Here is a 16,693-nt window from a genome sequence, read left to right on the forward strand (position 1 = left end):
GCAGAAAATAGGGAGACAAAGATAGGAAGAAACATAATCCCCAAATTTTCCATCCCTACCTAAAAATGGTAGAGAGTATCCAATATATATGTGTGTGTGTGTGTGTGTGTGTGTGTGTGTACTATATATACATACATATATATATATATATATATATATATATATATATATATATCTATATGCATCTTCTCCTCAACACAGAGGAGTAAGTGTGCCTCTACCAGTACACTAAGTCCATCCAGTGGAAAGACTGCAGTGGGAAAATATCTTATGCCTTGGCTCTTTTCACTGACAAAGTTAATGATTAAAATTTCCCAGACTCTCCTCCACATTTCCCCCGGGGTATCTATTTGCCTTGATGATGGTATTATTTTCTCTCTTTGGGGACAAGGCTGACTGTCCCTTGCCTCTGGGTGGAGATTAATAATTGATGAGTTCCTAGTTAGGAGCATTTGTAAAGGCGACCGGCAACTGTGTGGCCCTGTCCTTTGCACGGTGGCCCGCAGATGAGAGGAGGTGCCGCAGAACTCCCGGGACACAACATGAAGACGGTCCTAGTACTCCTGCTGGCCTTAGCACTGGGGCATGCTCTAGAGCGAGGTAAGGCTCCCCTTGTGACTGCGAACCATCGCTGGTTTAATTTTCTAGTGCCACTGTAAAAACTGCAGGGGTAGTAACAAACAGACCAAATCGGGGGGCGGGGTGACAAGGAAGACATAATGAAAGAAGGTCAAGGTAGGGTTGGTCTGAGCTCAGCTGTGCCTATAGCGTTGGAAAGGAAAGCTCCTCACACATAATAAGTATCTCAGAAAAGATGGAGCAGGTGTGGCGGCTCATGCTGTCAGCCTCAGAATGCAGGAGGATGGGGGTTCAAGGCTTGCTGGTGAATTGGCTACACCGGGATTCAAGGCCAGTCTGGGCTACTTGAGATTGCCTCAAACCAAAAAAAAAAAAAGATTCTTGAAAGAAAATAAAGTTATATGAACTTTTAATTATCCCTCACACACTGGATAAATCAGATCTATGATGTAACTAAAGACTCTGATATACAACTAAGCGTTTCCCCCCCAAATGTTTATCCTCCTTGGCTACTCATACTGTTGGTGGTGCCAGGAGCCATCGGAGAGATCTCGTTGATTCTCATTAAGGAATCTTACTCTTCAGCATTTGGAAGGAATTGAAGTTTTTAAAATACCTCTCACTCTCAATAAGAAATTTGGTCACTGTGTAATTTTAATATGAGTAATTTTCTTCTCTGACTTATTTTGGGATGCTTAGAGGGAATCTGTATATACTTTGCTTTGTCAAATTAAAGTTCCAATCAGTGCTCTCCCTTAACAGCCTCAGCCAAGTCTTCTGTTTATACTCAAAGTAGTAACAGTTATTTTTATTTTATGTGCACTGGTGTTTTGCCTGCATGTGTACCTGTGTGGGGGTGTTAGATCCCCTGCAACTGGAGTTACAGAAAGTTGTGAGTTGCCATTGTGGGTGCTGGGAATTGAACCCTGGTCCTCTGGAAGAGCAGCCAGTGCTCTTAACCACTAAGCCGTCTCTCCAGCCCCTTCATTCACATTTTTCCATGGTATTTTGTTATCCTAATTATGTTCCATTCGGTTTTCTTCATCCACAGACGTGGAAGTCAGATAAAAGTCCTTAGCTAAGACTACAAAATCTCAGAAAAAGAGTCACGTGGGTGTTGCCCCAGGGAGCCCTGAAAGCGTCTTTGCAGTGGAGTTTCTGGGGAGACAGATAACCTTGAAAATCCACGGAAGCTAGTTCAGACCGCATATCGAAAAATCCTAAATCCAGCAGGAGCTAGATCTTGGAGAGTACAAGGAATCCTGCTGACTCAGCAGGCGGCCCCGACTCTGCCTCCTATAGCAGACATCCTCCCGCACACAGGGCATTCTCTTATCTTTATTGTAATATTCTCTGCAGCCATGGTCCCAAAAGAAATAAATGCCAAATCAGTTCCCTCAAAGATTCTTACAGCATCAGTCTCGCAGCCCATGTCCTGTGACCATACGATACCCAGAGAATTGTAAAAGTCATTTACTAGGAAAAGTCACTCAGAATTTGCCAGACGCTTCACCCAGAGTTCCCTTCTGTAATATCCAGTGTGGCATCCAGAGCGAGCCCTTCTAGGAAATGCTTTATTCATCAGGTCCCTAGTCAATCCAGAGCCACGCTACAATTCTTTAGAGACTGAGCATGCCCCCTGCTGGTTGGAAGTGGCGGAGCACAAATGGAGGAAATGCTGTGTGTGCTCCCAGTTCTCAATAGCCACAAGCCAAGGTTTGAGGGTGTAGGTTGGGAGTGGCGGTAGTTCTTTATGTCTATCACATTCCGACATTCCTAACAGTTTCCTAGAACCCTGTTTCCAAACACCATGTGCCGGAGACACATCTGGAAAACTGATTTTATGGGCTAGAATATTTAAGAAACTAGCCACGAGTCGCTTCTCAGTGGTTCACCACCAATGACTCCACTGCCTGCAAGGCTCTGATAGCTCACGAGAAACTCTATTAAATCAGAGTTTTCTAAACACTCTGGACTTTTCCTGAGTGCTGGTATCTTCGGAGCTGTCTTTTGGGAACCGAGTCTGGAATGATCCTTACTGCAGATGCCCTGTTCTGTTCTGCCAGCGAGTATTTGGGAACTGCACACATCTTGGGAGAAATGGACTTAGCAAATCTGCTAAATTATGGTGATATCATAAGAAAACAGCCACCCACTTCTGCTGGGCCAGGACGCGGAGAGGCAGTTTGTTGGGAGCCTTGCTCCCAATGGGTCTAATGACCCAAGACAGATGTGTGAAGTCGGTGAAACAAAGTAAATTCTGACCATGTGTCTCAAACAAGTGGACCCAGATAGCCTGAGCCGTTTTCAATTATACAGTTTCAATAGTTCGCATGAACAGTTTTACAATCAAACTTGTTTCCTTAAGTTTCTAATAATAACAACAATAATTGCAAGTTTATTCCCTTACCTCATTCCCTTTCCGTCCCCCAACTTCCCCACCGGTAATCCTTAGCTACTTGATTTGTAGCTTTAATATGAGAAGCATACGCAGTATAGCCAACAACAAAGTTAACAAAGGAAGCTTTCTAACTAGGGGCACCTACAGGTAGAACAGTGTGCCTGGTGCTGGTAGCGTTTGCACTTACAGCATCATGCAAAGTAAGAGAATTTTGCCTCTAATGGTTAACGTTTACCTCTAGTCAAATCTAAACTCTCAATAGTCAGCCAAGGCTAAGCCAATTCATTCTTCATTCTATACAACTCTATTTTCTATGCGGGATATACCAGGCTTTATCCCCCTCCCACCGTCCTGTAAACTTCATAACTTAAAAGCCTACTTTTAATAGTTGGCATTGTTTATTTATTGTTCTCGTGTCCTCTCAACTTCCTACAGTATTGGCACAGATATTAGATATGAGGGCATTGTGGGCTTCTATGATTCTTCTTCATTCCCTGTCTCTAGACTGACTGTTCCCATTAACTCCTGATATTATCTATTTATTAGCATTTATCCTAGACTCTTATGGTTAAAATCATTCACTCCAGAATAGTTATGCAAATCTGTAATATTGTCAGAAACTTCTGTGACTTTTTGAGGCTAGTCACAAGGTGTGCAGAAAAGGTAACATCCTGTTCCTGAGAAGCCTGAATTCACAGTCACACCTGAAACATCAAAGGCTTTATGAGCTGAATCAGGTCCACTGTATATTTTTAACACATCCCCTATGGCTCACCCAGAGGAAAGCCATCAGGGGAAAGTTTTCCTAGTGCAGTAGCCATTTCATGTACGGCTCTAAGAAAGTGAAACTAGAGGCAGCCAGCAATATGATTTGTATAAGGAAATCAAGGAGAGCAGATAGAATTTATGATCCTGGGGTCATACCCAGAATTATTCAGCGAACTATCCACCAACCTTGCCAAAAAATGGGTTAAATTCTCCCAGGCCTTGCCAAAGGAGAACTTGTTCATGCTATTCTCAGGCCATGTCCCCCAAGGAAGCAGGTTATTCCCAGCAGTACTTCTTGTTGGCTGATCTGTGTTCTTTCTCAAGAACTGAAACAGAGCCAGCACCGATCTACAGCTGTCTTTCACCCATACCCCTCCCACACCAAAATACGTAAGCAAACTATTACTTTATTACTTACTAAGGCAAGGATTGTCAATAGGAAACAAAGAACTGTGGACTTCTATACATTCTACATACATATTTCTATTAGGTATTTACTACAGTGCTACTCAAATCATTGGTACTCACACATTAGCTATTATGATATTAACTATCTTTGAGCTGAACACTCATAATGTACAAATGTAAAGGTTAACACAATTTAGTATCATGAAAATAGAAAAAAAAATTGCACCATGAGATAGCCTATAGCCTTCTGTAAAATATCAACTCGAGTCATTGTTATTCAAGATTCATTCCCTGTACGTGGCAAACAGTGTTCCACAAAGGACAAAATCGGGAGCTAGTGAAGTCTTTACAGTATCAAAAGAACCCAGAGTACCTTTCTTGGTAGACTTTGTGACGAAATCGGGAGCCTTTCATTGGCTGTTGCTATCAGAATGAACAATCCATGGGATGAGACTGCACCTGTTTCAGCCCCATCGCATCTCACATTCAGTGTGAATGCCATGTCTGGCAGAGAGTAGCGCATGTCACCTAACACAACCAAGGCACATATGAAAGAATGAATAATGTCATATTTGTTGGAAGAGTTTGTAATGTGCATGAAGCAATACGATTTCCCAAAAATAATCACAACTCATTTTCAAAAGTCCAGGATTTGATAGGATTTATCAGAATGTTTCACAATGCAGATTAAGTTGGACATGATGTTAAAACCGTTGAAGAAATTTGTAAACATTTGGCACAAAGAGGTCGCTTGGTGTGAACATGATTTCACAAGAGTCACTAGCTTCATGCCAATAATGTCAGTTACCACACTGAAGTCTAGATCATTCTTTTTATAAGTGATACATTAAAAGAAAAAGATGTGATGTTTATCAGTCACTTGTTATATAAATTTAACTAACTTTAAATGAGTTTAATTAGTCCAAAAATACTTTCCAGGTTGGAGAGATGGCTCAGGGGTTAAGAGCTCACACTGCTCTTGAAGGAGACCCAAGCTCCATTCCCAGCACTCCATTCTGGCTGTGAGGGAGAAGATACAAGTATCTACCTTGAAGCTTCTGGCAACCCACACACAAGTAGTGTGAGCTTGCACACGTGCGCACATGTGCGCACACACACACTCACATGCACACATGCAAGTATGCAAATAGTAAAGAAATCTAATTATTTTTTAAAATATTCCATAGGTATGAGAAATCAATCAGCAATAATTATATTACAAATCAATTTCAGTATTTATTGACTGAAATTTATTTACTTTATTGTGTGCAATAAGGAATAGTGTGATTAACTATCCACACTAGATATTGTCTACTGTGTAAAATAATTTTATCTAAAACACATCCAAGGCTATCCATCTGAAAGATCACAGTAATGCCTCCCTCTGTGGGTTATGTCTTTAAAATTACACTTTGTACCTTAATGCTGTGCCAGTGCCACCCACTGAGACTTCACTTGTGTCCTCTCCCACCCAAGGCTAAATGCTCCAGCTAAGATGCCTCCAAAATGACATTAATTCTCACACAGTCCAATTTCTCACTTTTCTTTCAGCAGTGTTCCCCCTTACTAAAGCAGTGCATAATTCCCATGAGTTACAAAACACTTGTGTGCAAACAAGTATATTTTGATTTACTCAAAACATTAGCAATATTAATATTAATAGTGTAATGCTTATTTACAATACCTTCTCATACATACTGCTTTCCTGTAACATGTAAAAGAAAACTCAACATATTTAGTGAAATGAGAATTCTGAAACTGAAAAGCTAGAAGCAAAGTATTTCTCAAAATATTGATCAGTAGTACCTCGCTTTCCTATAGAATTCACTTTGCACATTACTGGACTGTCACAAAGTTCTAACACAAAGAAGTCTAGTTTGATAGAGGGGGATTACCATGTTTTACCAGAACTATTTTGTCATTTCTGAATACTAGAGGTATAGGGGAAAGTTTCCTCATTTACAATTTGTACATGTGACTAATTTCTTAACTCTGAGAAGGGATCATAAAGATCACAAGGACATTCTTGTGTTAAATATGGGACTTTGAATAGTCATGACTATTTAAATCCATTGCCAAAAGTATTTTTAGTGCCAAAAAAATTCTCATTTTTTTTCCAAATGCTACCCTTTCTGTTACTCATGAGCCATGTTTAGAAGAAGGCTTTTAGATTGATTAGATTACACTGCCATACAAGCATTGACCATTCTTCCTAATTTGTTTTAGGAATGACACACAACAGCTCTGCTCATGTCCTATAGCATAGGTCTTCTGCACATGAGGACAGCTCCATACCGTGCTCTCCAGTGTTGCAGCTCCCAGTCCCACTCACCACCATTAATGATTAACGAACATTTTCTGCCTTGCTTTAACCTTTCCGACTTGTCACAAACCCAACCTTTCAAGCCGAGTGACAAGTTCCAGTAGTAGATGAGTGTGAGGGTCCTTGGCCAGAGCAGAGGCTGTTGGCCAGGATCCTGTACCCCACTGACCATTGATTGGCCTTACCCTCCCACTGCCTCATCCTTATCCCAACACTTATTTTCAGGATTTAATTTCAAATAGAAACCTATGGGTTCTTGTATAGCTTGCATGAAATTTTGATGGCTTGTGACTTTGTCCCTCATTATAAAATGACTTGAGAGGCAGAAAGACTGTGAAGTCAAAGTCAGTCTAGGCTACAAAGAAAGACCCTCCCTGTCTCAAAGAAGACTTTGACAACTCTCAACTCTGACCTTTCTTATTCCATTGATCTATTTTGTATTATTCACCTACAAATAAAAAATACAACAGAATTTTTATATAAAATATTTTCATCAAAAATCTATTAATACCAAAAATAATATTCAAATGCACACAAATAAACTCCCAAATAAACATCTGTCCATCACCAGTGCCATTTCAAAACAAAATACCACAAATAAACAAGCAAAAACTCCAAACATTTCCACACAATTCCCTCCAGTCTAAAGAGAACTTTGACTGAGAGGTGAGGCCACCTTTAAGATAAGCATGGTATTGAGATAACCTCTAAGATGGCTTCCCTAGTACCTTAAGCCATGTGGACAAATCACTTAAGGCTATTTAGAACAGAGACAAGATCATTTCTATACTTGTTAAAAATTATTCAAGGTGGTAGTATCCAGTGTGCTGAGAAATTTCTTGGCCTTAGTTTTATAAATGTTGAATCACAGGAGAAGAACACTGATGGGTTTCTAGGTATCCATCTTCAGACACCTAAAATGTATGCACAGAGGGTCTTCTAATCAGCAAGAAACTCATTTTGAAACACACAGAAAAAAATTTTGCTTTGGGAATGTGACTATTCCTGTTGCTGGAGTAGACTTTAGACCAAGTCTTGTACTTTTCTCTTCATTCTCGAAATCCAAACAGGTTCTCTTGTACTTCTGAACTCTGAAGAGCAACATCATTTCAGGCATGACACATCTAGCTACAACTGAACCCAGGTCATAAGTTCACTGATGTTAAAGCTGCTTTCCCAGTCAAGCCAGTGATAGGAAAAAAATGAACCCCTCCTTTTCTCTCCCATTCCCTTTCGTGCTTCCCCACAATCTAAGCTACTCCTAGTATCTCTTAGACTAATAAGGAAAGCAGCAGAGAAAGTGGACCCTGCCTGTAGAAATCTTCTGAGCCGAGGTGTTCACTTACATTTGTTTGGTTGGTTTGGTTTGGCTTGGTTTGAGACAGGATCTCACTATATAGCCCTGGCTGAACTGGAACTCTATGTAGAGCAGGTAGGCCATGAACTCACAGAGGTAGACTTGTCTCTGTCCCCTGAGCGCTGCGATTAAAGGTGTGCACCTGCCCCTGGCTTTTGTTTTCTCTTTAAACTCTGTTCTCTCATCCCTAGAAATGTCTCACATCTGTCTGGCATGTAAAAACTCCTCTTGGCACTGATTCTTCAAATGTTCTCACTCAGACGTGATTCACTGTTGGCTGCCCACTATTGGCAGAGGCTGCTTGTTAGTTCCAGGTCACCCAGCCCCAAAATAATTACACAGAAACTATATTATTTGCAATGCTGTTTGGTCAGTAGCTTAAGAGTATTGCTAGCTAGCTCTTATATCTTAAATTAACCCATTTCTATTCATCTGTGTGCATCGTCACATGGTTGTGACCTATCAGTAAGGTTCCATCATGTGTCTGTCTCCTGCAGTAGTTCCATGGCTTTTCCTTGACTCCGCCTACTCTCTCCTCCTCTATCTGCTTGGAATTCCTGTCATACCCTATTCTGCACTGTAATGGGCCCAAAGCAGCTTCTTTATTAGCCAGTGGTATTCACAACATACAAAGGGAAATCCCACATCAGCCCACTGCCTTCCAGAATGCCCTGTAGTTTTGCCATTCTTGTTGCTGTTCTGAGGGGTCAAGATAAAGATGCCTCCAGGCCTTCTTCCTCTCTTATTTGGTCTGTATCAGATCTGAGGACCACTGGTTCCACCAGGATTGTCTTTGTTCCTTAGGTCCCTTTAACTGCCCCATTGCATAGTTAGATTTCTGGAGTAAATCAGATACCTGTCCACTGCACCCCAAACTCCAAGGAAAGCTTAACAAGATCTAGTGGTTATGAAACTATTTTCACTACACCTCAAGTGTAAAGGACCACTCCACACTGTTCCCTAGACTACCCATTTCCCTCGCTGAAGTCCTTCTGGGGTCTAGAGTGGTAACAGAGGCAGATGGAAGTTTTCTCGGTCACTGGCCTCTTTCAAGTTTAAACCTAATACAACTGGAAACTCACCTTGGAGAGGAGAAGCTTTTCCACTTCCTTTCATTCTTTGTCTTGTTGAAGCCACAAGACAATAAAAGGAAAGCAAAGAAAAGGGGGAAAGTGGAGGAGAGAAAGGAGAAAGAAAGGAAAAGGGAGGGAGAGAATCCCCTTCAGCATTTATACAAACTGAGAATAGTTTTCATGCTGGTGATTCTAACTCACTAATTGATGTATAACATTTAACTTATCCTTAGCATTATTTTAGCCTTTCTACCTTTTGTCTTGCTATATGGCCAAATTTAACAAAAAAAAATCATAAAATTGAGGCTTCTTGTGAGGAAATAACTGAAAACATACCTCCAAGTGGAACTGTACACAGATGTTAAGAAATGCCCTCACCACTGATCATGTTGAAGAGCGCTTTATACACACTTCTGTGGTGTTATATTCGTAACAGGAGAAAGACACCTATTTTCTATGTCTGCTTTCTAGGCCGAGACTATGAAAAGGATAAAGTTTGCAAGGAACTCGCCATGCTGGGGAAAGATGACTTCAGATCTTTGTAAGTTGGAGTATCCATGCATTTCTCTTGGGTCCTTGACCATGAGCGAAAATGAGCACATGCTAATTTCCATATGTAGTATGCTGAGTCTGTCTCTGAGATGAAGAAAGAGCCTTGGGCCACTGTGGAACAACAGATTAAGCAGATGGAGGTCAGGCAGAGATGTCAGCTAACTACAGTTACTGTGCTGAAAGAAACTATCCCTGGTAAATTTAACGAATGAATTTGTAGTAGAGAGCAAATACAGGTTTCTGAGGGAAATTAGAACTGTTTTGGGACTCTAGAGAACACAAGCAATGGCATAGATAATATGTCCTTTGGGGTAAGCTCAAAACATTCCAGGCTGCTCTGATGGGAACTACAAATCCAGTTTTTATTGTACATAAGATAAATTTTCCTAGAGGAATTTCCTGGCATGTAACCATATATTCTCACCATTAGTCAAATAAAAAAAGTGAATGTTTGAAATATTTTATTTAAAAGTTGACTAGATATCCTATTTAACATGAGCCAACACACCAGAAAACAACGAACAATTCAATTCCAATGAGCACAATGACTTTCTCCCCCACAGATCACTAATCCTATACAGCAGGAAGTTTTCCGGTGGCACATTTGAACAGATCAGCCAGCTGGTGAAGGAAGTTGTTGCCTTAACTGAAGAGTGTTGTGCCGAGGGGGCTGATCCCAGCTGCTATGACACCAGGGTAAGTGTGTGTTTAACCATCTCTACCCTGGCCCAAAGAAAAAACGGTCACAGGCCTATATGTCACCTATCCAAGACATTCTAGAGGCCAAGCTATCTACTCCTAGTTGCAAGGGAAAATAAAGAATATTATTTTTAGCTTCCATGTTTATCACTTATTGTTGCCACACGTTTTAAAAGAAAAATAACTGGGATAAAGTAACTTAATGACTTACTAAATATACACTGCTAATGAAAAGTATGTGGATACTTGTTGGATGCTGAAAAATGATTTAAAAATCGTTTTTAAATCATGATAAATTTGGATCTCATGAATATAAAGTCATCAACCTCTTAAAATAATATAAACACATGATGTTTAGCTTAAAATCCTGCCAACATCTTTAGTACTAAGCCAAGGTTAGGACTAATGGCCATAGAATAACTAAATGTTGGTCTCAAATTACTTGAGTCATGCAAATATTACTATACACATGTTTGCATGTATATTAGGTTCTGAGTATTAAAAAACACATATCATGTGTGTACATGCACTGTGTAGTTTGTGTGTGTGTGCTGTTTTTCTCTCCTATAGCACACACACACACACACACACATATGTGTGTGTGTATTAAAATCCTGAATAAAAAAAAACTACAGTTCAAAGTTCAGACAGAAATTCATAAAGGTGGAAATAAGTAGACAAAATTTTATTAATGTGGTCTGGCCCATAAACGAAAGACAATAGGTGGATTTGGCTACAGTCCTCCACAGAAAGATCAATATCTACAAAATATCGCTGTTAGAATATTCTGATTCTATACCGTGAGTCTCCTTACCCATTGGCTGATTCATTTGCCACCTTTTATGCTCTAGTCCGTGTCATTTCTTTCACCACCAAGGTCACCAACACTCATTATTTCAACCTCACTCTGCACCACGTCAGACTGAATGTGCTTCAACCTGTCAGCTACAGGCAAAGCAACAAAGCACAGTCTCGTTTCACCTCCCTCTCGCTCCACAGATTTGTGGCTGCATGCCTTGCCAAAGTGTGCCTGGAGCTTTTGCAGGAGAGGACGTAGACAGAGTTTGTTTGACACCTTTATCCTGCTCATTCTAAGCATTTATTTATTATTGTGTAATATCCTGATATTTGTTTAAATTTTATTTTTATTTTGGGATAATGTAAAACAGGAAAACCCAGAGGAGTTTCTAGAAAAACTCATGAAGAAGGAAAGGAGATTGGTTGGAGAGAGAGATAATTTTCAAAGGCAGCTTAGTTCATAATTTCTAAGAATCATGGAAGGAGGGTATGTGTGATTAATGAATGGTTTGAACAACTCATCCAACATCTTTCCTTCACTGGTAGGAAAGGTCTTTAGAAAATGCACCTTAAAGGGATAATTAAAATATAGCAAATTACCCTTTCTTACATACACATCAAAGTGACTTTTCCATGGTAATTTCTACTTCTTTTTCTCTGTATCTATTCTTTTATACCAGTTTATTTCAAGTATCAAATAACTTCCAGTTTTTTCTCCTAAAATTGCTTTGGTGGTGTCGGTGTCGCATCCTTCCGCATGAATGGGAGTAGCAGGACAGAGGCTGAAAATGACAGTTACTCTTGCTTTCTTCCACTTGCTGAGGATAAACCCTGGAACTTAGGGGAATACAGATTTTCTCCACACTGCCCCCTTCTCTCATTCCAGACCTCAGAGCTGTCTATCAAGTCCTGCGAAAGCGATGCTCCTTTTCCTGTGCACCCTGGAACTCCTGAGTGTTGCACCAAAGAGGGCCTGGAGCGGAAACTCTGCATGGCTGCCCTCAGTCACCAGCCACAGGAATTCCCCACTTACGTGGAACCAACGAATGAAGAGATCTGTGAGGCATTCAGGAAAGATCCAAAGGGATTTGCTGATCAGTAAGTGATCTTTATAAGTCAAACTATAGTTCTACACCAACGCAGATGCCTGCCACCAGGAAAGCAAGGGCAGGGTGATCACAGCAAAGACCAGTGTAGTCTGACATCCTGGGAAGGCTTTCTCTCCAAAATGGAAAGGAGGGAAGTGAGAGAGAGAGAGAGAGAGAGAGAGAGAGAGAGAGAGAGAGAGAGAGAGAGAGAGAGAGAGAGAGAGAGAGAGAAAGGCAGACAGGCAAAAATATAGGGAAAACAACTCATGATAAGGAAAAAATAGTATCTTATATGCAAAGATAAAAAACAGTAATATTACATAATGAGAAGTGACCCCACCCACTCTCCAAACTCCACCCACCCTCACATGACTTGTTATACATCTGCAAGCGGTGGTGTTCCCCTCATGCCAATGATCCTTGCATTATACAGGTATGATTTTACTGCTTTTTATTATTTATTATCGCAGAAAGCAATTTTACCACTGTGTACATTTTAAAATACTTTTCAATAAAGCTCAGAAATAAATGCCCCCCACTGTGATGGGAGGCCCAAAAATATGAGCCTATTTCCACCTTATCTGAAGGTCAGAGAGAGTTGCAGCTTGCTCAAAATTGTTGCCATTCTAGACTGACCAAAGGTCAGAGAGTTAGAACTTATTTCTATTCCTTCAAGATTATTGTCTGTTTCTACCTCAAACAAAAGTCCCACCTACATTTAGATCAGAGTTCTGCTCTCACATGGCTATTGTCAACAGGTGTGGCTAATATCCAGCCCTTGTATTTCAGGAACAGAGAAGTAGATATGTTTCTACCTCAAACAAAAGTCTAAGGATCCTACTAAGTTCCTACTCCCTTAGGGAGGTAACAATGGATTCCACCCAGGAAGTGGTTTCCCTACAGAATGTCTTGGTCTAGGGTGTGAGTGTTACTTGTCTTGTTCTACAGCAGAATGTTTAACTAAGAATGTAGCCCACAATCTTCAACTGCTCTGTCCATTTTCTTGTATCATGTTAATGCAGTTTTTAAATCTTACTTGTACCTGTTGGGGTTAGGGTATTTAAACAAATGAAAATTAAATGCAGGTGATTTCAGTATTCACTGGAACTCCCTGCTGGTCCTATCCTGTGCTTTCTGTTTTGTTATGTTCACTCGTGTCTTGTTTTCTTTACTTATTTTTCTAATCCACATGCCCCTACCCTGGTAAGTGGTATCCTTGTTGAAGCTGGGCTCTGACACCCACTCCCATACATCTTCAGAAACAGCTGTGAACATGACATATACTATCAAACAAACATGTAATGTGGACCTTATGTTGTTTAATCTATATGAGAAAGAAGGTTGCACTCTGATAATGCTAATCTTGGTAGGTTATAAAATATACAGAAATGAAGCTGGGCATATTCACAAAAGCCTATGGGATTACACTGGAGACAAAGGTAGGGGGTGGGGGTTGATGCAAGTTTTAAGCCAGCCAAAGCTACATGCTGAAACTTTCTCTCAAAAGGCAAACAAACAAACAAAACAAAGGACAAAGATAAGAAATATACACTCATGATGATGAAAAAATATCTATATGCAAAGATAAAGGGCAAAAATTAAAACTATTCACATTTTCATAAATATTGGTTTATGCCCATTTCTGGTATTTTCAGATATTTTGCTCAAAATTTCGGATGTCTTTCTGCCATTTTTTTAAACTTACCTCATTTTTATGTGTATGCTGATACCTGCAGAGGCCATCACATCCCCTGACGCTGGGGTTGCAGGTTCTTGTGAACTACCTGACTTGGTTGCTTGGAAATGAACTAAGATCTGGAAAAGCAGGAAACACACTTAACCATTGAGCCATCTCTCTAGCGCTCAGAATGTCTCTAAGAGCCCCAGGAATTTATGTTGCTAAAAACCAAAATGATTGCTCTTGTCGTATAAGTTGACTATGCATGGGAATTGTCTAGGACTGTAAAATCAAATAGAAAATGAAGAATAGATCCCCTAATTATATTCACTATTATTAATTCAACAAGCAGCTACCATTAATGATGCTCTGAGACCATAAATAAATAAAATGTATTTATAATTTTATAAATAAAATTAAAACAAACAAACAAGCAAACAGAGGTCTCTCATTGGAAACAGACATCGGAACTAAAGAACCCACTTTTTCAAGCCAGGTGGTGGCACACGCCTTTAATCCCATCGCTTAAGAGGCAGAGGCAGGTGGATCTCTGTGAGTTCAAAGCCAGCCTGGTCTACAAGAGTTAGTTCCAGGACAAGCTCCAAAGCTACAGAGAGACCCTGTCTTGGAAAAAAAATACATTTTTGCAGTTGCCAGTATAATTGTTATTTCTTTAAATTCATCGTGATTTCATGACCTAGTTGGCTGAGGAAATGGCTCCATGGGTAAAATGCTTGCTCTGCAACTATAATGACCTGGGTTTAGATCTACAGAACCCACATGACAGGATAGGGCAAAGGCAGCCAGATCTCTGACATTTGCTACCTAGTCTAACCACAATGGTAAGCTCCAGGTTCAGTGAGAGACCCTGTCTCAAAAACTAAAGTAGAAAGCAATAGAGAAATCTGATGTCAACCTATAGCCTACACACACACACACACACACACACACACACACACACACTCACTCACTGCACATACATACATACATGCATACATACATACGCACACTATATATACATACATACACACACTATAGACAGACAGACAGATAGATTGATGATAGATCGATGGATACATAGATAGATAATAGATATGAACCAATATAACATGTATGCTTTCTTAATTAAAATACTAACAAAAGTCCAATTTTGTTTTCCTATAATTTATTTAATCGATCCCATTTCCTCCCCAGGTTTCTATATGAATATTCCAGTAATTACGGACAAGCTCCTCTGCCACTTTTAATTGGTTACACCAAGAGTTATCTCTCTATGGTTGGATCCTGCTGTACTTCTGCGAGCCCAACTGTGTGCTTTTTGAAGGAGGTAGGCTCCATTTACCTACTACAGTTATATATTTTTTTCTCCTTCATAAACTGGCATTTCTGTTAAATAATGCCAGAAGTTGGGATTTTGTAATTATCAAATGTTTCTAAAATAACTTCATTGCATTTGTTAATTGGAAAACATTCACACCATTAAGGAGCTCAGCATCATTTTGATTTTTAAATGTCAAGCAACTAAAACATCCCTTCTGCTACTTATGCACACTCCATGCCACTGGTTTTGATTGTCTAATATAGTTCTCCCTGTTACTTTCTAGAGACTCCAGATTAAAGAATTATCAGTTCTCACCACTATGTCAAACAGAGTCTGTTCCCAATATGCTGCATATGGAAAGGAGAAATCCAGGCTGAGGTAAAGATCCCACCCCATCTCCAAGGTTAGAAGTCTGCTCCTTCACTCACCCTCTGTAAGCCCATGAAACACACTTGTGAAAGAAGCTGGAGAACACGGTCCACCAAAGAACCACATGAACACCTGGGCACTTGCCCTAGTCCTGCCTCCATTCTTCTTTTACACTGAGAAAGCATGCTTTCCAAGTCTCATACGCATAATCACAATACAGAGTCATCATGTACACTGCTTAATTAACCTTGGCTTATACTTGCATTAGTGTCTAGGAATTGTCTCAAAGAGATTAGCATTTGGTGAGAATAAAGATTAAATTTCAAAATATTGCTGCCATATTTCCAATAAGTAAAATTTAGAGATTCCCTAAATGTTCATAGAAGGGAAAATATTTCAACTATAGTAAATAAATGTAAAACATATCACTGTTTCAAAATTATACTGTAAAAGCATGCTCAATGCAAAGTATAATGCATTATTCAAAGAAATCTAAGAAGATGCTATAATGGATAAGTGCTCCCTACTTGTGGTTTGAAGACTTAAAGCTATTAAAATATCATACTAGCCAAGTGAGGTGATGCACACCTACAATGCCAACACTTGGGAGACTGAGGCAAGAGGACACGCTAACCTAGGCTACATAGTAAGCTCCAGGCTAGTCTGAGCTACATAGTGAGACCCTGTCTCAAAATAGGAAATTAGTAAATATTAAAAATAATAAATGAAGTAAAATGTTGGACTATTTAAAGCAATTTATGTAGTCAATCTAATCTCTTAAAACCCTAATGGCACTTTTAAAGAAAAAGGTCTTTGTTAATCAGCTTTTTTTTTTCATTACTGTAACAAATCCCGAAGCTAATCAACCTATACACAGAAATGTCTATTTGTAACTTCTAAGGTTCCGGTCTCTAGTAAGCGAGCCCCATTGTTCTGGCCTCTGGTGGCACATTGGGTGGAAGCATATGGTGGTGCAAACCACTCACCTCTTAGCTGGAGGCAAATGGCAAGAAGAGGTGGAGAAGGTTATATACTATGTCCTTTGGAAGTCAATTCCCAATGACCCAAAGACTTCCCAAGAAGACCCATCTCTCAAGGCTTCCAGCACCTTCCAGCAGCATCACCTGAGTTTAAAGAGCTGCCATGTGGTGGACATTTGAGCTCCAAACTGCACTGCCATCCAGAAATTAATGTTATCCTAAGGGAACCTCAAAGGACTCCAGGTGAACAAGACACTTGTGAGAAAGAGCAACAGTGAGACTTTAAATAGTCAAATTAG

General features: G+C 39.9%; 1 protein-coding gene across 1 annotated transcript in view; it reads left to right on the top strand.

Moving 5' to 3' along the window:
* Positions 1 to 395: 395 nt before the first annotated feature.
* The window catches only part of Gc (GC vitamin D binding protein), a 28,108-nt gene continuing 11,810 nt past the window's right edge, over positions 396 to 16,693 (top strand). The window contains exons 1-6 of the mRNA XM_038315612.1: positions 396 to 600; positions 9,381 to 9,450; positions 10,025 to 10,157; positions 11,845 to 12,056; positions 14,919 to 15,051; positions 15,329 to 15,423. Coding sequence (XP_038171540.1) covers positions 507 to 600; positions 9,381 to 9,450; positions 10,025 to 10,157; positions 11,845 to 12,056; positions 14,919 to 15,051; positions 15,329 to 15,423 — 737 coding nt within the window. The 5' untranslated portion in view covers positions 396 to 506. The remainder of the gene's footprint in view (positions 601 to 9,380; positions 9,451 to 10,024; positions 10,158 to 11,844; positions 12,057 to 14,918; positions 15,052 to 15,328; positions 15,424 to 16,693) is intronic.

This window comes from Arvicola amphibius, chromosome 1 (assembly GCF_903992535.2).
Source record: "Arvicola amphibius chromosome 1, mArvAmp1.2, whole genome shotgun sequence".
NCBI lineage: Eukaryota > Metazoa > Chordata > Mammalia > Rodentia > Cricetidae > Arvicola > Arvicola amphibius.